The sequence below is a fragment of the Athene cunicularia genome, assembly GCF_003259725.1.
Source record: "Athene cunicularia isolate RWA chromosome Z unlocalized genomic scaffold, athCun1 chrZ_part1, whole genome shotgun sequence".
NCBI lineage: Eukaryota > Metazoa > Chordata > Aves > Strigiformes > Strigidae > Athene > Athene cunicularia.
In genome coordinates this window covers 6970955-6993180 of record NW_020799142.1, presented here as the reverse complement: position 1 = coordinate 6993180, position 22226 = coordinate 6970955, and the positions used below count along the sequence as shown (strand labels likewise).

The 22226-nt window shown below is 38.7% G+C and overlaps 1 protein-coding gene across 1 annotated transcript in view; it reads left to right on the top strand.

Annotated features, from left to right (window-relative positions):
- Positions 1 to 22226, top strand: part of SNCAIP (synuclein alpha interacting protein) — a 74912-nt gene that overhangs the window by 2185 nt on the left and 50501 nt on the right. The window contains 1 exon segment of the mRNA XM_026865531.1: positions 14458 to 14560. Within this exon segment, the coding sequence (XP_026721332.1) occupies positions 14504 to 14560 (57 nt within the window). The 5' untranslated portion in view covers positions 14458 to 14503.

Sequence of the window (22226 nt, the reverse complement as noted above, 5' to 3'; positions counted from 1 at the left end):
GTAGGGATGGAGGGGAAGAGGCAGTAGAAGAAATATTCCTTTGCTGGAAAAATGGAATAACAGTCTTACAACATTGCCTAGCCAAGTACATTTATTCCCACTAAAGTGACTACATTTGTACCTTGGTCACATGCCAAGACTGATGATGTGCTTTATAGATGCAGAAAATTATGTTAATAAAACTACAAATTATAGTGCTACTATCCACAAGCATAAGTTTTTCCATGACAATATTGTTTACTTAAAAACTAAGCATTACAACATTGATGCTAACTTGTGCAGATTTTAAACCAAATCTAGCCAATCAGTGTTTCTGCTTACTTGTCAGTTGCAGATAACTAAATATTTGCTTGTGAAGCTAAACTGCTGTCTGCCAAATGTTCTCATTTTTGGTTTTGTTTTGGTTTGGTTTTTTTCTCCGTAGATAGATGTATTCCCAGTTTCTACTTTTATTCTTTTAGACCCTCTTAGAGCTAGGAGCAGAAATGTTGGTTGTTAGAATTTTTAGTGAAAAAACAAGAGGTGGTATTTGGCCATACATTCTTTCAATAATCCCTGTCAACAGACTGTATTATATGTAACAGCTGTTCATGGTGGGCCCAATAGTCATTACTAGAGGAGAGTTCAAGAATGCAGTACATGCTATCAGTGGAGGTGGAGGAGCTGGGGAAACTGGAAATGTTATGTTAGAAATCAGTCAATAGCTAAGTGTATCTCTTATCTCATTCCCATCACCACGTCCTATCTGATCATCCTTAGCTGTTAAAATTCATAGCTGTCACTGTCTAGCTCACTACACCATTTGATAGCTCTATGAATGACTTCTTGTTCAGTGAAGTTTGAGTAGAATATATAAAAATAAAATGTTTTTAAGAGTTTCAGTAGGCTCATAATTTTTAATCTCTTTGGTTTTCCATTACCTTGAAACGTTGAGGTCATTGCCCCAATTTTTCATTTGAGGCCGATTTTTGAATCATTCAGCTTCTTTATATGCTTGAACAAGAGGCGCTAGATTGTTTCTGTCAGCTGCAAACATTTCCTGTTATCCAACTCCAAATTTTCCTACTGTTGTCACCCATGTCCATGTATTCTGGTGTTTTTCCAGACAACAAGGCTGCTTTTTGGCTCCTTCATTTCCTCTCCATGTGTCCTTAATTAACAGTGACACCCACAGAAGTAGCTAGAGTCCTTCAGGCAGAGCACTGAAAATCTTGGGCTTTAAGAAAGTCACATGTCATGGAGCAGGGGAGTCTGAATAGTTGTCTGGAAAGTAGAGTCCTGGATGGAAAGTAGCAGAAGTGCAAATGAAAAGTTTTTCTGTTTGTTTTAGTAATTTAGAGTGTGGAGTCAAACCCAAGAGATAGATTTAAACTTTAGCAGTAGGAGGTAGGACATCTGTGGTCTGGTTTCGAACTGTAGTAGCAAGTCATTGTGGCCAGCTGACATCCAAAAAGTTAAAAATATTATTGCAATATTTTTGCATGTGGTGAAGGAAAAGCACACTGGTTTAAAAAACTAACCTTACCATCTGTAGTACTTAGCTTGGAGGGCATTGTTTATAAATTTCTGTATGTTCATTAAAGGTCTGATTTTTTTCTTTCTCTCTCCAGCATTTTGTGCAGCTATTTCTACCAATACAGAGTGAGAGTAAAATATAGGTAAATCAAAATGGAGGAGTTCTAAATCCACTTTTTACAATGTAGTAAATTACACAGGGCAGAAGTTCACCCATGCCCTGTCCTCATCTGTGCTGTCTTTTAAACATACAATTTAAACTTGCATAAATCATAGAGGTCAGTATTGCTCCAGTGAGTGGAGGACAATGAGGCATGCCTGTTCATCTGTCTGGTAAACAATTCTGGAAAAAATAGCAGCTGAGAGAGGAGATGATGCATGCTTTCAGAGACAACATACACAGTAGTCCTGGCTGCTACTGGTTCTGGTTTTGATAAAAATAGATAATTACAGTAGGTGATACTGGATCACAGAGCTCTTCAGGAAGACTAATGGCTAGGTGTCTGATTTGGAATATGAAAGAACTGTATTTAGAATAAAAAGTTCAAGATATTTCTTGCATTTTTCTCTGGTTGTATTCAGTATATTTCCATGAATAGTGTGATTTTTTTTTATTTTTTTTTTTTTTTCTGAATTACCTTATTTGATGCAGGAGGATGAAAACTCAGAAAAGAACTAGTGAAGGAAAAATAGCTGAGGAAATCATGCTGTCCATTTTAGATTGTAAAGAGCGATCTACATTTTTCAAGTGGTGAAGTTTTTTAAAATTTTCATCGATGTTAGTGTTCCCCATCCAGAAATTTGTGACTTTTACATGTCCCTAATGGCTTATAGATATTTAGCTGAATGACAATTAGTAAGGGAGCTGTGTTGATCTGTTTGTGTTCTTTTTGATGTATCAGTCAAAAGTAATAAAAAAACTGTAGGATCAATTTCAAAACCTCTTAGCAACCACGTAAAAAATAACAACTGTATTGATTTCACTGGTAATTGTCCTGGAAGAATGGTAGGAGCTTAATGGTATGAATGTAATGAAATGCATTTATCAATAGACTATGTGTTGGATATACTGTGTTAGAAGCCTACAGTAAGATGCTGTCAGTGGGGCATCTAGATTTAAACTTTCATGAGCTCTTTCACAGATTGATGAAAATGCAGAAATAATGAAAATAGGAGAGAAATCAAGAATTGCAGAATACCTGTAGCAAAAAGCAGACATTTGAAAGAAAATGCGAGTAATGTCTTCTTCATTAATCTAGCAAGTTCCTTCACAGGACATGAAATGTAGTCTGTCGTACATATGTTCTAGATTTTATAGAAGAGACTTTGTGAGAAATATTTTCAGAGCCTGCTGAGATATAGTCAGGATTATGGCAATTTCCCATAAGAACATGTGTTTACCAGCTCCAGCTTCCTTTTGAACCACTGTAAAGAATTGCTTTCATGAATAGTGTTTTGTTTTGTTTTTTCTTCTGTTTGAACAGGCAGAACAAACAGGATATCTTGGACGTAATGAGCAGCATAATGAAATGATAAGTACATCCTAATTGCAGCTTGTTTATATCATGTTTACAAAAACAGTTATTTTGATAGGTATTTCTGTTTCTGCACACCCTAAAAAGTCTTTAAACAGCATTGCCCCTTTTTCTTCTTTTCTTTGTTAAATACTTCAATATATAAGAAGATTACTAAAATGAAAAAATATTGCAACCATGCCAACCTGTAAAAACATATATAAAATGCAAAATCAGTCTTCATCTCTGCCTTGGATTTAGTTCTCATTGTTGGATATCCTACATTGCTAGTATTATGACAACCAGTGTTTGAAATGTAAACTTCCTTTTATTTAGTTTCACACGAATTTATAGGCTAGCATAATAGAAAATAAATGCTTAGAGAAAGAAGTAATTGTTAACATAACAGCCACCAGTACTAACTAGTCAGAGATCTGCGTGGAAGAATCCCATGGGTTACAGGGTTTAAGGGACAAGAGCCTCTTTCCTGTGAACGGAAGCTGAGAGAACTAGGAATGTTGAGCCTGGAGAAGTCTCTGGAGAAACTTACCCATGTGTATAAATGCCTGATGGAATAGAGTGAAGTAGAGGTAGCAAGACTTTTCTCCATGGTGCCCACTGACAGGACAAGTGGCAAAGGGCACAAAGTGAAAGATGTGAAATTCCATCTGAACACAAGAAAACACTTTGTTTACTGTGAGGCTGGCCAAACACTGGCACAGGTTGCCCAGAGACATTGTGGAGACACTCAGAATCTGACTGGACACAGTCCTGCTCTTAACCTGCTCTAGCTAACCCTGCATGAGCAGAGAGGTTGGACTAAATGATCCTGGAAGAAATGGACCCAGCCTGATTCTGTGCTTTAACCTCAGTAACCTGTGCTATTTTGAGGTAAATGTTAATCTATGAGTTATTTCTGAAGATATATAAAGCTGTTAAAAATTTCTTTGCTCAAGTTTTCAGTTTTTGTTTTGAGAAAATGGATTTTCCTTTGAGAACATGAATTTTCCTTTTCTGAAAATTGTTTTTTGTTAATGGAAAATATTTTTTTAAATCAGTCTTTGCTGTTAAAATTTCTGCTTATAGGTGCACTGTTTGCCTCAAGCGTCCATTTTTTTGAAACCATTGGAACATTTAAGATGAGAAAATCAAGTATATTTCATGGGGAAAATGCTGATCCTTTTTGTGAGTGGAAAAAGTGGCCCTTTCATACTGGAGCAACACTAGTAGAACACCATACTTTTAAGTAGCTTGGTGATTATTTCATATACCTCTAGATGACTGGTTTTTAAATTTACAAGTAGATAATTTCAAAGGGACATTAGTATTTCTCCTGTTACAGAGATTTGAGTAGTATTATTCCCCACATTAAGAAGAAACACTTTGTCATTTTAGAGTCAGGCTGTCACAAGATGTTTAGTGGGAATACTAAACAAATTTGTTTTTGAGATCTAGCCTTAACTGAAGATAATGTGAGGTTAAATACATAGTCACAGAACAGTTTAAAGGAAGGAGTAGAAGCTTTTTATCATTTAAAGACCCTTTCTAAACAAATGAAGGGAGCAGTGATCATGCCCAAATAGGGTCAGCAGCTGTCAGGAAGTAGTACTCCACAGCTTAGGTAAGTGGATGAAAGTAGCGGTAGAAGTAAGTGGAGCTACAGGATGTTTTTCACACTTGACTAGTTTAATGCTTTTTAACAAAAAGTGGCTGAGAAGAATGAACAGTGCATTGTTTCATTTTATCTTCCCTCACAGGTAAAATCTCTTTTATATGGAAAATTACTAAATAAGGAATGAACTTATAACAATTAATGTCTGTGGTAATAAAGTCTGTGGTTCCTGTGTGCAAGAAGTATAACAAGATGTCACAATGGAGAGGAAAGGATGCTTCTGCAGTGCAGTCAGTCAGTTGAAACTGTTCCTCTGTGCATGGTACTTGAGTTAAAGCATTGCTTTTCTTACTGGCATGAGTTGTCAAGTGGGTAAGTGGCAGACCCAGACCAGGTTCCACTTCTAATGCAAAAGTTAAGATGTTAGAAGTTGGGAATAAATCCCACCACCTGCTTTTCTTACAAGATAGCAACTGTATGTTCCACTCCAAATAACACACAGAGCGTCCAGTACAGCAACTATCCTCTGCCTCTGTTGCCACTAGATCACTAAAATTTGTGGCATTATAGAATTAAGTTATGGTAATGGAACAGCGTGTATTCTTACTGTGTGTTCTAGTGAAGTTTCTGTCCAGTCTTTCCCTCCATTTATGTACATATGTCATTTACAGATGAAAGTTGTTTGATCTGGTTTTGATCTGTGTGTTGGTGAGTCTTAAAGCCCATAGAAAGTGTTAGCTGGTGTGAAATAACTGAAAGAGTTGTCATACAAGCTGGAGTACAGTGAAGTAAGCATATTAATTTTGCATGACTGAAGGGTATTTCATATTAAGAGCACATAGCCTTGTAGTAGTTCAAAAGGAATAAAAACATAAATAATAAATACAGCCAATGAAATATCTCTTTTACAACAGATCAGTTGACCTCTTATTTGTTTTGATCTTGTCATTAAAGTTAAGCAGACAGTTCATTAGCTTGTATACAGTGCATGAATCATGTATGCTGTTTCAGTTTTAAAATAACAGCTATTAATTTCCAGCTCCAAAGGTTTTTCCTTCAAGGCTAATTGAAACAAACAAGTTTATTTTTCTAGGCCTCACTCCAGAATGCTCAAGTACATATATTCTGGCTGAATGCTTGGAGTCCAGTTTTCTTTATGCTTGAATCTTAAAGGACCTATAAAACCGTTGGTTGTAAAGGATGATTTTAATATGAGAAATCTGGGGTGCTTTGTAGTGAGCTGATGTCTTTCAAGTTGTGTTACAGTAAAAACAACTCTTCAGTTGTTCAGACCACTCAGTAGCCTGAATATTGATGTATTTTTGTAAGGTTGCTGTTTTCTTTTGGGCATGAATAAGTAGAATCACTCTTTTTTGATATTAAATGTAATGGTTATTCATGAGAGCATTAAATGGAGTAGTGTTTAGAAAAGAAGAAAGTACTTCCTAACAGCCAAAGAGACACTCCTTGCCTTAAGGTGGGTGACGTCTTTGTCATAGATAGTAAGGGCAGAGCTTGTACTTTACTGGAGCTCAGTATCATCCTTGTAGTAACAATTTCCTTTTACATGCTATTCAGTGTGCTAAAAAACCCCCCAACAGACATGAGAAACTGTGTCTTAAAAAAATACTGACATATATATTACTTACAGACTACATAGTGTCACTCATTGTTAAAAATACTTCATGTTAAAATACCTCAAGCTGTGATGAATATTCTGTGCAATTCTTGGGGGTAGAGATAGATTAGATAAACCATACACTATTACATATCTCCACATGACTTCTTTGAAATCATAGAAACATAGTTTGAGTTGGAAGGGACCTTTAAAGGTCATCTAGTCCAAACCCCTTCAGTGAACAGGGAGATCTTCAACTAGATCAGGTTTCTCAGAGCCCCATCCAGCCTGACCTTGAATGTTTCCAGGGATGGGGCATCTATCACCTCTGGGCAAACTGTTCCAGTGTTTAGCCAACCTCATCGTAAAAAATTTCTTCCTTATATCTCATTTAAATCTACCCTCTTCTAGTTTGAAATGGTTACCCCTTGTCCTGTTGCAACAGGCCCTACTGAAAATTCTGTCCCCATCTTTCTTATAAGCCCTCTTTAAGTATTGAAAGGTTGCAATAACATCTCCCCAGAGCCTTCTCTTCTCATCCAGACTGAACAAACCCAACTCTCTCAGTTATTCTTCATGGAAGAGGTGTTCCATCCCTCTGATCATCTTTGTGGCCATCGTCTGGACCTGCTCTAACAGGTCCATGTCTTTCTCGTACTGAAGACCCCAGAGCTGGACACAGTACTCAGAGTGGGGTCTCACAAGAGCAGAGTAGAGGGGCAGAATCACCTCTCTCCACTTTCTGACCATGCTTTTCTTGATGCAGTCCAGGCTACCGTTGGCCTTTTGGGCTGCAAGTGCCCATTGCTGTCTTACCTCCCTTAAGACTCCATAAAATTGCTTTATTCCAAGCAATCATCCAAGCAATATGGATGAATATGTGATCTTGAGTTCTAGGTAGATGTCTAGGAGGAGTTCGATGATGTTTAGCCAGCAACAAATAGATACATTCTTACCTAAATTCAGTGCTGAATGTGCATTGACTTAATTAGAAACAGAACTCGGCTCAGTATTTGTACCTTGTCAGGGCTGCAGGTGGATTGTATCTGCATGTTTGGAACGCAGTTTTTCTGAAGTTAAATTTTTAAAATAGCACCTTTTGGTCTTGGAAAATTGTTGTGCTTTGCTGCATTCCTTCTTCCTGTCCTGTCAGTGTAACTTGTGCACTGATGGTACTTGCATGGTGATTAAAAGCAGTGCTTTTATTTTGACTTGCTTTGGAAGTATCATAATATTATAAATTGTTGCTGTGAACTTTTAAACTCAAGAAAAATTCTGAATAAATGCGATAAGGAATAAGGTAGTCCTTGTTTTAGAATTCATTTCTTCACTCAAATCACATAATTATGAAGACTTATTATTAACTTTTCTCTTTTTTTTTTTTTTTTTACAATAAATTATTTAAAATTCATCTTTACTCTTTAAAATCTCCCTCTGCTTCTATTGAGCCTTCCCTTTATATTTTTATATTTTAAATTTGACTGGACAGATAATTTCCTTTGTATAGTAGATTTTTCTTGGCTTACACAGAAGGAAGAAAAGTAAACCAAACTAGTGCAAGAGAGGTGCTTAGTCAGTAACAGACAATCCAGACACTGAGCATGACAAGTAATTGAAAAAAATGTTATTTCATGTAATTAGAAAAAAATACTTTGAAAGCCCTAGAAGGTAATAAAAATTGGTTGCACAGTGCTCTTCAAGATGGCATTGTAATATTACAAACACTTATATGACTTAAAAGTGTCAATATAGTCTAATCATATGTTAGGTTGTCATGTCATTTGAATGCATGAAGCTGAAGTGGTATTCTTGCAAAGCTCTATTTGAGCTGCAGTGTTGCTCTTTACATTCTCAAGGTCATGCACTTGAATATTTATTGGTTATATCCATGTAATTTTCTCCTTAGAAATAATGAAGAGGATGTAAATATGAATGAGAAGTTATGTTGTTAGCCCAGACTAGGTTTGCTAGGACTCAGTGGCCAAGCTTTCTTGCCTTTGTTCAATGGTTCAGCTCTCATATTCCCTAATTATGTTCAGTGGTCCTGAACATACTCTAGTGCTTTTCTTATACTGTGTAGTAAATAGGGTTACAAGGCCAAATTAATTTTGGTAGAACTTAACTGTTACAGTGGAATACAAGGATGGAAGAATTGAATTCAAAGTTCTAGATATTTCTTACTGCTGACAGATGATGTGCCTTCCTGAACTGGGATTGTAAGCGGGTGCTGGGCTTCTCAGTGCATGCTAAATAGATTTAACATAATGTAACATTAGACTGTTCTGTTTGAAAGTGAAGAAACTTGGTTTTATGCTCTTGCTATTTCTTAGTGTTAAGGAATAAAACTCAGACGCTTACCAGATTTCAAGCATTGCTTGAAACACATACTGTGTACTTAAAGATATAAAGTTTTTCCTTTTCTGTCCATGAATCTTGTTCATATTGAGCTACTAGAGCCTCTGATGCTTAGGAAAGTGCAGTATGTTTATTTTGTTATATTAGACCTATAATTGTAAAATGTAACCTTATCCCCTAATTAAAAAGCAACCATCATAGCATTCTGGCATTTAAAACCTAAATCTTTAATATTAACTGTGCTTAAGGAAGCAGCCTTTTGCCAACCACTACAGAAGTATTTACATCTGATTTACTTTATACTTGATTGAAAGTTTAAGTAAATCCCCAAATATTTTGGTATAGTAGTTCTGAGATGCAGAAAATAAAATCCAATGTGGCATTTAGCAGTATTTCTTAGAGTTACAACTTAAGTAGACGTTTAATTGACAGCAGATCTTTTTATTGTTATTTGTTCTTATTTATGTATCCATAAATAAATAAAGTGATGCATTCTCAATTAGTTGTTTTGCTTTGGCTCAATAAAGAACATTTTCTCTGTGCTCCCTCTTGGATTTGTTCTTTCACATACAGCAGTGAGACTGGTTTTTTTTTTGCTGAGATACTGGATCAGGTTCCTTTCAGAGCTACTGAATTCACTACAACCTTGTTGCAAAGGGGTCACTACAAATCAGTTACGCATTTTTAGTCCACAGTTTTGCATTGAGCAAACAGAACAAAGAAACTGAACCTGATGCTTCCTTACTTTCTGCCTGCCATACCAGTCTCTTCATTCACTCAGTTAATTGACAGCAAATGCTCACCTCTGTGGCCTTGTTCTTGCCTGATCTGCATTAGTATGGATAAGGCAGTGGCCATGGGTTTCACAATACAAAGTCGGTGGCAGGACTGGCTTTTAAATCATTCCTGCCCTTCCCACTTTTAGTCTGTCTTCATCCTCAAAAGTCACACCAACGCCTAGGGATTGTTGTTTGTGTGACTTTTTTGAGACTGCATGGTGAGGCAAATCCAAGGCTTGATCTACCTTAAAAAAGAAATCTGTGAACAATGTAAGAGTTTCACCTGTAGGTAATGCAGGCTATCAAAGTACAAGTTTTAGTGTTTGCAGAAATTGATGGATTTGTTCCCTGTACCTAACACTTCATTGCCTTTTTTTCATCTGGAAATTGCTTTCTTTGCACCTTTTTTTCCTCATTCACCTAATGTTATTGAACATTTGTTAGTAACAGGATTTCAGTTCAGACAACTAGTTCTAGCTGAGGACAGCAGCAGAGAAAATCTGTTTTGTAAGAACAGTAGGGATTGTTGATGTTGTTTGAAAGGAGAAGGATTTTGTTTTTCTTTTGTTTACAACCTAATCATTGTTTAGTATCCGTTCTAGTGCAACATATGAAGCGTGTTATTATATTGATACTACTATTACCATATTTCTGTGTGATAGTTTTTAGTGGGCTGATTTCTCCTGGTGGAACTGTTTCATGAAACTATAAAAACTCTTGAGTACATATGGGTGATCTTATGCAGTTTTCTTTTAGCTGTGAATTCGGAGAGCAGACAGGATTTCTTTTACCTGTAGAAAATGTGTATGTGTGTGTATGTGTCTCCCTGCCAGCCAAATTGTCGGACAAGAAATGCCTTTTTGGGTTAAAATTTTGTGGAATATTTAATGACTAGCTTCCAAAATACAGTTGGGAAAATTGATCAGTTAAATGTCAGACATTTCTGCTGGCAAGCTAGAGGCAGTCATCTGTATTGCTTTGGTGTTGATGCTGAAAATATATTATTCATCTCATCACCATTGCTGGCAGTTACAATTTTGTTTGCAATTATTTTTACCTTGTATTTGACCAGTTGTGCTTATGATCTCTTGTGAATGCTATTCAGACTGTTTATACTTCTGGTGATGTGCTGGACTCAGCCTTTGCAAGAATCTCAAAATAATCACTACTGTCCTTACCATATGGTTTGCATTATACATGATGTAGTCCTACTATGTTAAATTGTATCAAAAAAAGTGCACCTCTTGAATAAGACTCCAATTATAGTCATGGGAAACCTTATCTGGTCATAGTATTTGTCCTGAGTTGCTGTCCAGTTTTAGCTCATTGAGAAAAAAATGAAAATCTTAGAGCGAACAGAATTCATGGGTCTCTTGCCCTTTCTTTACATATAACTGAACACTGTCTTCGGAAAGATAAGTTCTCCATAGAGAAAGTATGTTTGGTTTGGTTACCAGCTTTTCTTCAACCTTTGTATATTTCATACTCTTTGTTTCTTGAGAAGACAGAAGGTAATATTTTGGGGAAGTAATGTTGCAAGACTATGGACTGACATGATGAGTTTTGTATATTGCTAGGTGAAATTCAGTCCTTTTGTCAGCTGTAGATGGATGTAGCATTTTTTTTCCTCAGTAGCTTCTTGCAATTTATAACTAAAAAAGAAGTTTTAAACGTTGTGATCTTTTTGTTCTAAAATCTGGAGATACGTGTTAATGAGGAACAGTAGTTCTTGTATTAAATCTGTGGAGTTTTTTTTACCTGAATAAATCAGTTTTAATGCCAAAATAAAGGTCACTTTATAATAAATAAGTCGGTCACTTCTTGATTCTGGCTTATTATTTGGCATGTTTAAAGTAGCCTTATTTATCTCTTTCATCAATTTTTAAACATACTGAATGGTTTGGGTTTTTAAATCCATTTAACTGAAACTTAGTGAAGCTTTGTTTTGTTCGTAGGGTATTTGTATGTCCATATATGCCTTTAACCTTTAAATTTTCATTCTCATTCTTACTTGACACATGTAATACCTTACAGAATGGCACTGGGTAGATTCTATAATACTGTAATTTGTGTAGGACAGTATGTGTACACTTTGCTTTTATTCTGCCTCTGAAACTGACGTAATATATTGGTTTCAGCTGTCAGTTTCTGAGTCACAGTGATAAACTGACAGCTGATCTTTACCTCTGTGGAGGGGCTAGAGGGATATTGTGATAGGTTGACCTTGGCTGGCTGGCATATATCTACCCAGCTGCTCTCTTCACTTCCTGAACAGGACAAGGGAGAAAATAAGATTAAAAAGTTCAGGGTTTGAGATCAAGACAGGGAGGTTGCTCACCAGTTACCATCACAGGCAAAAAAGACCTAACCTGAGGAAAATTAATTTAATTTATTGCTGATTAAAAATAGAGTAGAATGGTGAGAAATGAACACAAAATCTAAAACACATTCCCCCAGCCCCTCTCTTCCCAGGTTCAACTTCTTTCCTTTGTTCCTGACTCCTCTACATCCTCCTCCCCAAGCTGTGCAGGGGGATGAGGAATGTGGGTTGCAGTCAGTTCATCACATGTCATCTCTGCTGCTCCTTCCTCCTCATACTCTTCATCTGCTCCAGTGTGGGTCCCTTCCATGGGGTGCAGTCCTTCAGGAAAAGACTGCTCCACCATGAATCCCCCCACAAGGTCACCAGTCCTGCCAGCGAACATGCTTCAGTGTGGCCACAGGTCCTGCCAGGGGCCTGCTCCAGTGCAAGCTTCCACAGGGTCACAGCCTCCTTCAGGCACAGCCACCTGCTCCAGTGTGGGGTCCCCCATGGGCTGAGGGTGGATCTCTGCTCCACCAGTGATCTCCATGGGCTGCAGGGGACAGCCTGCCTCACGATGGTCTTCACCACTGGCTGCAGGAGAACCTCTGCTCCAGTGCCTGGAACACCTTGTCCCCCTCCTTCCTCAGTGACCTTGGTGTCTGCAGAGTTGTGTGTCTCTCATTTTTTTCACTGCTCTCACAGCTGCTGTTGCACAGGAGTCTTTTCCCCTTTGTAAATGTTAACACAGAGGCACTACCACTGTCACTGATGGGCTCAGCTTTGGCCAGCGGTGTGTCTGTCTTGGAGCTGGCTGGTATTAACTCTGATAGAGTTAATGGGGACATGGGGACAGCTTCTAGCATCTTCTTACAGAAACCATCTCTGTAATCCCCCTGCTACGAAAACCTTGCCACCCAGTGCAGTTTGTCACAAGTAAACTGTAATGTCACCCAGATGCAACACATTAAAGCCTGAGCCTTAAAATAAATACTGAAATTCTGTGTTTCTGTTAAGAAAGCAAAATCTCTAATGTGGAAAAGAGTCTGTAGACTTGAATGTGCCACATCTTTTCACAACAGCAAATTCCTTTCATTGCAAGGATTTGTCTGATTTTAGTGTTTCCCTCCAAGAATAAACTTAGCATTTGGGAATTGTGCAAAATGGAAAGCTTCCGGTTAGTTTCACATTATAGCCATTTCTGTTTCCTCATATCAAGTCGTAATGAAGGCTTTATGCTGGTTTTACCTTTTTTGTAGCCATCTCCTTTCCACAGTGAGAGCCAATAATAAGGTCACTGAGGTTGTTCTTACATGCTGCTTTCTTCCCCAGTTTTTCATCCCCAGGAATTACTTTGTATATTGCAAGGAGCAGAAATATCCTAATACATTAAAGAAAACTTACACACTTTTTTTTTTTCCTTTTTCATTTAAAGAGAAAATGCTCCTGAATAGTCCTTTACCTTCAGTAACGTGGCGCAAAATAAAAATTTGCTTTTCCAGCTCTTTCAGTTTAAAACTGTAGATTTACCTCTTGGTTCTTCTAATAACTTTTCAAGAATAGGTGTCTTAATGTCAGCTTTGTGCTTGGGTGGGGTGTTATGAAGGAGATTAATGAGTGAGGTTTTGTTTGCCAATAAGTGTAACACATAAATAAAAGCATTTTATTCAAACACCTTATCCTAGGACATACTTAAGTGCATATGAATGTTTCACAAGGTGATTTTATTTAGATCTGTAGAGCTGACTTCATTATTCATAAACATATTTCTTGGCAGTTGTGCTAAGAATAAACTGGGCTTGTATTATTTTTTTCCTTCAGGCATTTCCTTTTGTTATATACAAGTACTAGAAGGACTTGTTTCCACAATAATACTTAACACTTACATAGTGCCTTACATTATTTAAAAATGCATTATACTTTTCTTTTTCAGCCTCCTTTAAAATAGCTTTCTTTCCCACTTTTACTTCTGATGTACTTGTCTGTAGTGGTAATGCACACCTTCATTCTAGTTAGGATTAAGAAAGGATTGAGGGTTTTATTGTCTTTGATCTTCTAGTCAACTCCAATTTATTAAGAATTACATATTGATTTTTCCAGTCAAATTTCTTGCTTGAGTTTTTTATTCTTTTTCCCTTGCTGTGAGGGAATGGTTAAGGTTTCTGATAATGAGTGCACACTGATATAATTCTGGCTTAACCTTAGCTACTGTTTCAGGGGAAGGGCACTTGCAGGCTAGGGGGAGATGAATCATCCATCTGTAAAGCACTGACTACATTGTGTGTTAGCCTGCTTGTTATGTGAAGATAAGGTGTGATACAATTTTGTTTTCTGTGCACAGCATTATTCTCAGATCTTTTCTGCCTTCTTGAGGAGAACTATAGTAACAGAAGTTGCTGTGTTCAGGTCAGTACAGTAATAGTATCGTTAAGAAGATACATCATTAGCACAGCTGTGGTTGCAGGGTCATGAGGGTGCTCAACAGCTTAAGTCTTTACACCTGTATTGAACTTTGGGAAGGACCAAATGATGCTGAATCAAGTATTTTTGACTTCCAGTTCAAGTACCACTTAGTTATTCTCCCTAAACTGGCTTCTTCACGATATGCAGAGAAGAGATGGGAAATCATATTTAGCTTTTAATATTAAGTTATGAAAGACTTTACTATACAAGTTGTTTTCAATAATCTAGCAACTATATTAAACAATTTCTGTGTGGTTTTGACTCTTCAGTAGACAATCCATTTCTTTTTTCTTATGTAGGTCTTTACTACTGTGCTGACTCACCCAAAATGTCCATAGAAGAATAATGGAAGCCCCTGAATACCTTGATTTGGATGAAATAGATTTTAGTGATGATATATCGGTAAGTACAAGTCTTATTTGTTCAATTTGAGACAATCTTCCATATCTCAATCCTGATATAACAAACAACGCTATTGTTAGAAGCCACACTTTTTACCTTATATATAGGAATGTTTCAATATGCTGAATCTAGAATAAAATAAGGTGTTTTGTAAGGGAAATCTGTAATGATCTTGGAAGAAAATCTTGATTCCTTCAGTTAGTAAAAATGACATGTAAATCAAATTAAGAAATTAGTTTTATTTCTGAGTTGCTTATCTACTCTATTATTTTGAATGAGTTATATGCCCTCTAATGCTAGCCTCAGGAACCAAAATGATGTTTACCTTTTTTTTTAATAGAATGTATTTCAGTTGTAAAAAAAAATTCTGCCTCTCTCACTTCTGAGTTGCTCTTTTTTGATGTGAATTGTTCCTCTGCCCTTTCCACCAGTAGGCATCTCCAAATACAGTAAGATTTTATGAGTAGGTGTGATGTAGCTACCTGTGACATGGTAGAGTACAGAAAGAGGCTGAATGACTTTCAGGGATTCATAGGCAGCACTGATCCTTAGTGTCATAGCTAAAACAACTGCAGCTGTAATTGCAAGCAAAAATACTGTTAATCTACATCGTTAGTGGTTCTTATAGTTAACACTATTACAGTATATTCTGTTATTCATAATAATACTCCTACTGCCAGTGTTTCTGCTTTTTGTGTAATAGAGTTGCTAATACTTGAATGTCTGATTACAGTGGACTTTAATACATAAGTCTACTATAATAAAATTTATTAATTCAGTTTTCAGATCAAAGAAAGTGTGCCACCATCTTCTTCCATGTTTTTCATAATTTTATAGTTTGGGTTTTTTGTTGAGTTTTTTGTTTTACAAAAGGCCTGGTTTTCCCTTTAACATTTGGCACTCTTGATTCATTTTGAAACATTCCAGATGCTCTATTCACAGAGAGATTCCTTTTGGAGAGGACTTTTTTTTTTTAACCTATTGTAACACTGAATTTTTATTAAAGAGGAATATGGCAAATGCCCAAAGTATTACAGGACAATGAACCAATCTTGAACAAATACCTTATTCTGGGCAACTTTCTTTTTATTACTGTTATATGCTAGTAGATCATGTCCTGGTATCTGTTTCTGTACTCTGTTTTGTAAAACTGTAAAACATAATAGATGTAACCTCTCCATGTCTCTCCCATTGTGGCTGTTGCTGCGTACTGGTGGGTTAGGTTACTCACTTTTCCGCTGAACAGCTCTGGCTGCATGTTTTAATAGGCTGTTCTTTCACTGGATGCTGATCCTTGAATAAAAAATCAGCGCAAATTATAGAGGTAGCAATTTTACTCCCTGCTTTAGCAGGTAAGAGAAGGGATTTGTTGCCAGAATCTGGATTAACAAGAGAATTCATAGTTATTCTAGTCCTCTACTCATATCTCATCATACACAATTTAGGGATACCTGACCTTCACATTTTATCATTAGCCTGCTGTGGAAAGAGCAGCTGCACAGCATCAGTGTTAGCAATTTATATTTTTTCTGTTAGCCCTCTGGTTCTAATCCAGTGCAGAAAAGTACCGACTAAAAATAAAGGCATCAAGAAGGCTGTTAAAATGATGCACTTATAAATGTACCTGAGTTAGAAAGCCACTGTGTATAGTCCAGACCCTTGTAGAACATTCCAGTCAGAATGACCAAAATGTGATCCATGGAAAAAACAGACTGAAATTTGTTTTAAAAGGCAAATAGATATGTAAGTGGTTTTGGTTTCTTTTTGTTTTTTTGGTTTGCATTGCATTTGTATGTGAGAAAGTAATATTGTATATTTCTCCAATATCATAGACTCTTAGAATGGTTTTGGTTGGAAGGGACCTTCAAAGGTCATCTAGTTCCAACCACCCTGCCATGGACAGGGATATCTTTCACTAGATCAAGTTGCTTAAAGCCCTGTTGTGGTGGGTTGACCTTGGCTGGCCATAGTTATCGCTCCCCCTCCATCAACAAGATGTGAAGAAAAATACAACAAAAAGCTTGTGGGTCAAGGACAGAGAGATCACTCAGCAATTACTGCTATTGGCAAAAGGAGACTTGACTTGGGGATATTAATTTAATTCATTGCCAATCAATCAGCATACGATAATGAGAAACAAATCGAAAGACACCTTCCCCCCACCCCTCCTTTCTTTCCAGGCTCAACTTCACTCCTGACTTCTATACCTCCCCTCCCCCATAAGCACAGGGGCACAGGGGGAATGTGGGTTGCATTCAATTCATCACTTGTCTCTGCTGCTCCATCCTCCTCACACTCTTCTCCTGCTCCACCTTGAGTTCCTACCCACAGGAGACAGTCCTCCATGAACTTCTCCAAAGTGGGTCCTTCCCATGGGCTGCAGTTCTTCATGGACTGCTCCAGCATGGGTCCCTTTCCTGGTGTGCAGTCCAGGAACAGATTGCTCCAGTGGGGATACCCCATGGGATCACAAGTCCTGCCAGCAAACCTGCTCCAGCGTGGGCTTCTCTCTGCCCAGGTCCACAGGTCCTGCCAGGAGCATCTCCCCCTCCTTCTTCACGGACCTTGGTGTCTGCACAGTTGTTTCTCTCACATTTTGTCACTCCTGTCTCCCAGCTGATGTTGTGCACTGTTTTTTACCCTTTCTTAAATGTTATCTCAGAGGTGCTACCAGCAGCACTGATGGGCTCAGCCCAGCAGTGGATCCATCTTGGAGCCAGCTGAAACTGGCTCTGTTCCATATGGGGGCAGTCTCTGGTGTCTTCTCACATAAGCCACCCCTTTGCAGCACCCCCTGCTAGTTTGCCACATAAACCCAATAGAGCCATCAATGATGGGCATCCACAGCTTTTCTGGGAAACTTACTCCAGTGTCTCATCACCCTCATTGTAAAAAATTTCTTCCTTATATTCAATCTGAATTGTCCCTCTTTCAGTTGCTCCTTGTCCTGTTACTGCAGGCCCTGGTAAAAATTGTCTATATTTCTTATAGGCTCTCTTTATATATTGAAAGTCCATAAGAAGGTCTCCCTTCAGTTTTTTCCAGGCTGTACAACCTCAGCTCTCTCAGCCATTCTTCACAGGAGAGGTGTTCTAGCCCTCTGACCATTTTCATGGCCATCCTTTGGTCCCACTCAACAGGTCCCTGCCTGTCTTGTACTGGGGGCCCCAGAGCTGGCTGCAGTAATCCAGTTGAGGTCTCTTGAGAGCAGAATAGAAGGGGAGAATCACCTCCCTTAACCCTGCTGGCCGCCCTTCGTTTTGTGCAGCCCAGGATACGGTTGGCTTTTTGGTCTGAAAGTGCACATTGCCAACTTATGCCAAATTTTTCATCCACCAGTATCCCCAAATCCTTCTCAGCAGTGCTGCTCTCAGTCCCCCAGTCTATTTATACTGGTGGTTACCATGACCCAGATGCAGGACCTTGCACTTTGCATAGTTGAATTTCATGAGGTTTTCATGGGCCCACTCCTTGAGCCTGTTAAGGGCCCTCTGGATGGCATCCCTTCCCTCAAGCAAATCAGCTGCACTAGTTGGCTTGGCATCATGTGAAAACTTTCTGAGGGTGCACTCAATCCCACTGTCTTATTGCATTGATGAAGATGTTAAATAGTGTTGATTCCAGAATGCACCCTTGAAGGGTGTCACTCATTACTGGTTTCCACCTGGAGATGAGCCATTAACTGCAACTCATTGGACTTGGCCAATTCCAATTCCTTATCTATCCATCAAACCCATATCTCCAAACTAGAGGCAAGGATGTTGTGTAGGACTGTTCCAAAGGCCTTACAGAAGTTGAGGTAGATGACATCTGCAGTTTTTGTCACTCCATCATAGAAGGCCGCTAGATTAGTTAGGTACGATGTGCCCTTTAAAGCCATGTTGGCTGCCTCTAATCATCTCTCTGTCATCCATATGTTTCAACATAACTTTCAGGAGGATCTGTTCCACAATCTTACTGGGCACTGAGGTAAGGTTGACTGTCTGGTAGTTCCTAGGGTTCTCCTTTTTACCCCTGTTAAAAATGGATGTGATACTCACTTTTTTCCAGTCACTGGACACTTGACCTGACAGCCATGACTTTTTAAATATGATTGTGACTTAGCAACTACATCTACCAATTCCCTCAGAACCCTGGAATGCAAGTATGATGCTTATTTTACAAACCAGAATTGTACTATTCCAGGTTCATCTGATATGATACATGTGAGCATAGTTTAGACAGCAGAATAGGTTTCTGGGACTCTTGTTTACATTAAACAAAAATAATAGCTCTGTCTGTGATGATGTTAAGCAACTAAGCTGAATATTTTTATTTATTTCTTCATGAATAACTACTCACAGAAAGGAAGAAAAAAAAATTACAGCCTTTAAGTTGCATTAAATGATAGACACGCTATTAAAAGTACATTTTAAATTTTCCCCTTTGTACCATTAGTACTTTTGATTTTGCCCATAAATTTATTCCTCCTTATAAATTGTATGCTATCGTTATGGTTACCTGAAGGTTTCCTAATCCTTTAATTGAAATGCAGGCTTTCTATTGCACTGGCAAATTGTGCAAATTGAAACTATTTTAATTCTTGGTTTACAGAAATAATACCAGATGACCTAGTCATAACCAGAGCTCCTGATGCTTAGTATCAGTAAACTGTTTGGGATGAGTGTATCGATGATTGCTCTGATCATTCAAATATCTCTGTATAGATAAAAGCCTTGCTCAGTGGTGCTAGGGCAGAAATGGGCCTAATTTGAAAGTCTGTGAAATGTGAGTGCAGTAAGTGAATGCAAACATAATTAATTAAGCAGGTGTTGAATTGTCGGGAATTTTGAAACCGCTTAAGAAACTTCTTTGTCAATCCTCGCCTGGCAGAGCAGGTGTAAACTATGTATGGTCAATAGTATGGCCAGTCTCCTGGCCTCCCATTTACTTGGCACAGGACACCTCCTGATCCTGCTGTCACCCTTCCTTGGCCATGGAAAGAGCTGCATCACCTCTGACTCACACAGGTGTACAAGTGACACACAGCCAGACTTTGCCAAGCCAGCAACTAGAACTTCACGACCCAGCATGGAGGGTCCTACGCAGCTATGCAGGCACAGTCACTAACTGCAACAGGTTGATTTATTTCCCATCCAGCTGATGAACTAATTTATCTTTTTTCTATTCCTCTCTTCCTTTTCAGAATGAAACAAAATTAAGATGGCAACTAAAATGTTCATAGAAGGTGTTAGATTCAGACGGATATTTTGCACCTTTACCAGTGTTAGTGTCTATTAGGTCTCCTTTAAAATTAAAGGCAATAATAACATATGAAGTGTCTATATAAGATGCTATAAACAATACATAGCACGAATAACCTAACCAGTACTCCAAAGATGTTGATCGCAGCCATTAAGTAAGTTTATTTTGGGAAAGGTATTATTTGTCACATGTGCAGTACCAGCCTAAACTCTTTCCTCACTTTTTTGATCTGAAGCTGCTGAAATTGATACTACTATTGAGAAAACACTTCCTGCAACCTCAGGTCAAGTATTGTTGACTGACTTGTTCTTGATGTAGCTTGCTATTCTCAAATAAATGTCTAGGAAAAAGGGTGGTGTTGCACAGTTATGAATTATTAAGCAAATGTAATATAAAGGTATTAATGGGATTTGAATATTAATAAAGCATTCTATTTTATACTGTAGCAAATAAACTGAAATGAGACTGTTAAATGGCTTACAGTAATGATAGCACCTGGAAACAAATTAGCTATAATGAAAGAAGTTGTCTGTTTTCTCTATCTAAATGAAAACAAGCAGCTGTGCATTTAAGAGCAGGACAGAGTCACAGGTCTCTTGATCCAGTGGAGGTTAATTTGTTGAGTTTTGATATCAACTTCAACTGGAGCAGAACTTGGTCCTTAGTGTTTTGAGGGTGCCATGATTCTGATGATGTGGTCTGAAAGTCACACTATGTGTCCAACTTTGCCCTTTGACTCCATTTCAGGAGACATTAAAGGTATTCTCCACAACAGAATGTTAAAAAATAACCTTTTTAATTTACTTTTTTTTTTTTTTTTACCATTTTGTGTATATATATTTCTATGCCATGACTCATGATCCTGTATTTCTTGTTAACTGATACTTCAGTCCCTCAACTGGAAGGGAAAACCACTGATAGAGGGTGGAAAACATATCTGATTAACATGTGGCTCAGAGACTGGTGCTGCCATCAGAATTTTGGGTTCTTTGACCATGGCGAGGTTCATAGAGCACCTGGTCTGCAGGTGACAAATGGGACAGATGAGATGCAGCTGTCCCAGAGGGGGTAAAGAATTCTGGGGCAGGAGTTAGCAGGGCTTATTGACAGGGATTTAAACTAGATATGAGGGGGACGGGGAGGTAACTGGGCATGTTAGGAACAAGCTCAAGGGAAGCGTGCCAAAGCTTGAAGGATGGCGGACTGGTGAGGGGTCTCCCTCTGCCACTTCATCTGAGAGAAGGGAAAGATGTTTAGGAATCATGGAAGCACCTGAGAAGGGTCTGGAAGGAAATGGGCCCACACTCACAAAAAGATGTTGGATTCATGAGCTCATCTCAAGTGCATTTATACTAATGCACACAGTATGAGCAGCAACCAGGGGGAGCTTGAAGTCATAATACAACACATGATGTAGTAGCTATCACAGAAATGTGGTGGGATGCCTCACGTGACTGGAGTGCTGCAGTGGATGGCTACAAGCTCTTCAGGAGGGACAGACAGGGAAGGAGAGGTGGTAGCATGGCCCTGTATGTTAGAGAATGCTATGACAGCTCAGAAATCAAGTACAGTGATAACAGGGTTGGGAGTGTTTGGGTTGGGTTAAGGGCCAATAAAGCAGATCTTGCTGTGGGAGTCTGCTATAGACCCCCCCAATCAAAGCAGTGAGGTGGAAGAAGCTTTCTATAAACAGTTGGGAGAAATCCCACGGTCACTTGCCGTTGTTCTGGTGGGGGACTTTAACCTCCTGGGTATCTGCTGGGATCACAGCACAGCAGAGAGGGAACAGTCCAGGAGGTTCCTGGAGTGTGTGGAGGATAACTGCCTCACACAGCTGGTGAGTGAGCCGACCAGGGAAGGAGCCCTCCTGGAGCTGCTTCTGGTGAACAGGGAAGAGCCTGGGGGGGCGGGGGGAGGTAAAGGTTGGAGGCCGTCTGGGGTTCAGTGATAGTGAGGTGATTGAGTTTTCGATCCTTGAAAAAACAAAGAGAGGAGTTAGTAAAACTGCCACCTTAGACTTCCACAGGGCAAACTTTGACCTGTTCAAAAGACTGATTAACAAAATCCCTTGGGAGGCTGCCCTGAAGGAAATGGGAGTCCAGGAAGGCTGGATATACTTCAAGAGAGAAGTCTGAAAGGCACAGGAGCAGGCTGTTCCCACGTGCCGGAAAACAAGCAGGCAGGGAAGGAGCCCAGCCTGGCTAAACAGGGACCTTTGGCTGGATCTCAGGAACAAAAGGAGAATCTATGACCTTTGGAAGAGGGGGCAGGTCTCTCATGAAGGCTATAAAGATGTAGTGAAGTTATGCAGGGAGAACATCAGGAGAGCCAAAGCACAGCTGGAGCTTGAATTGGCTACAGCTGTTAAAGATAAAAAAATGTTTCTATAATTTCGTTAACAGTAAAACAAGGATTAGGGAAA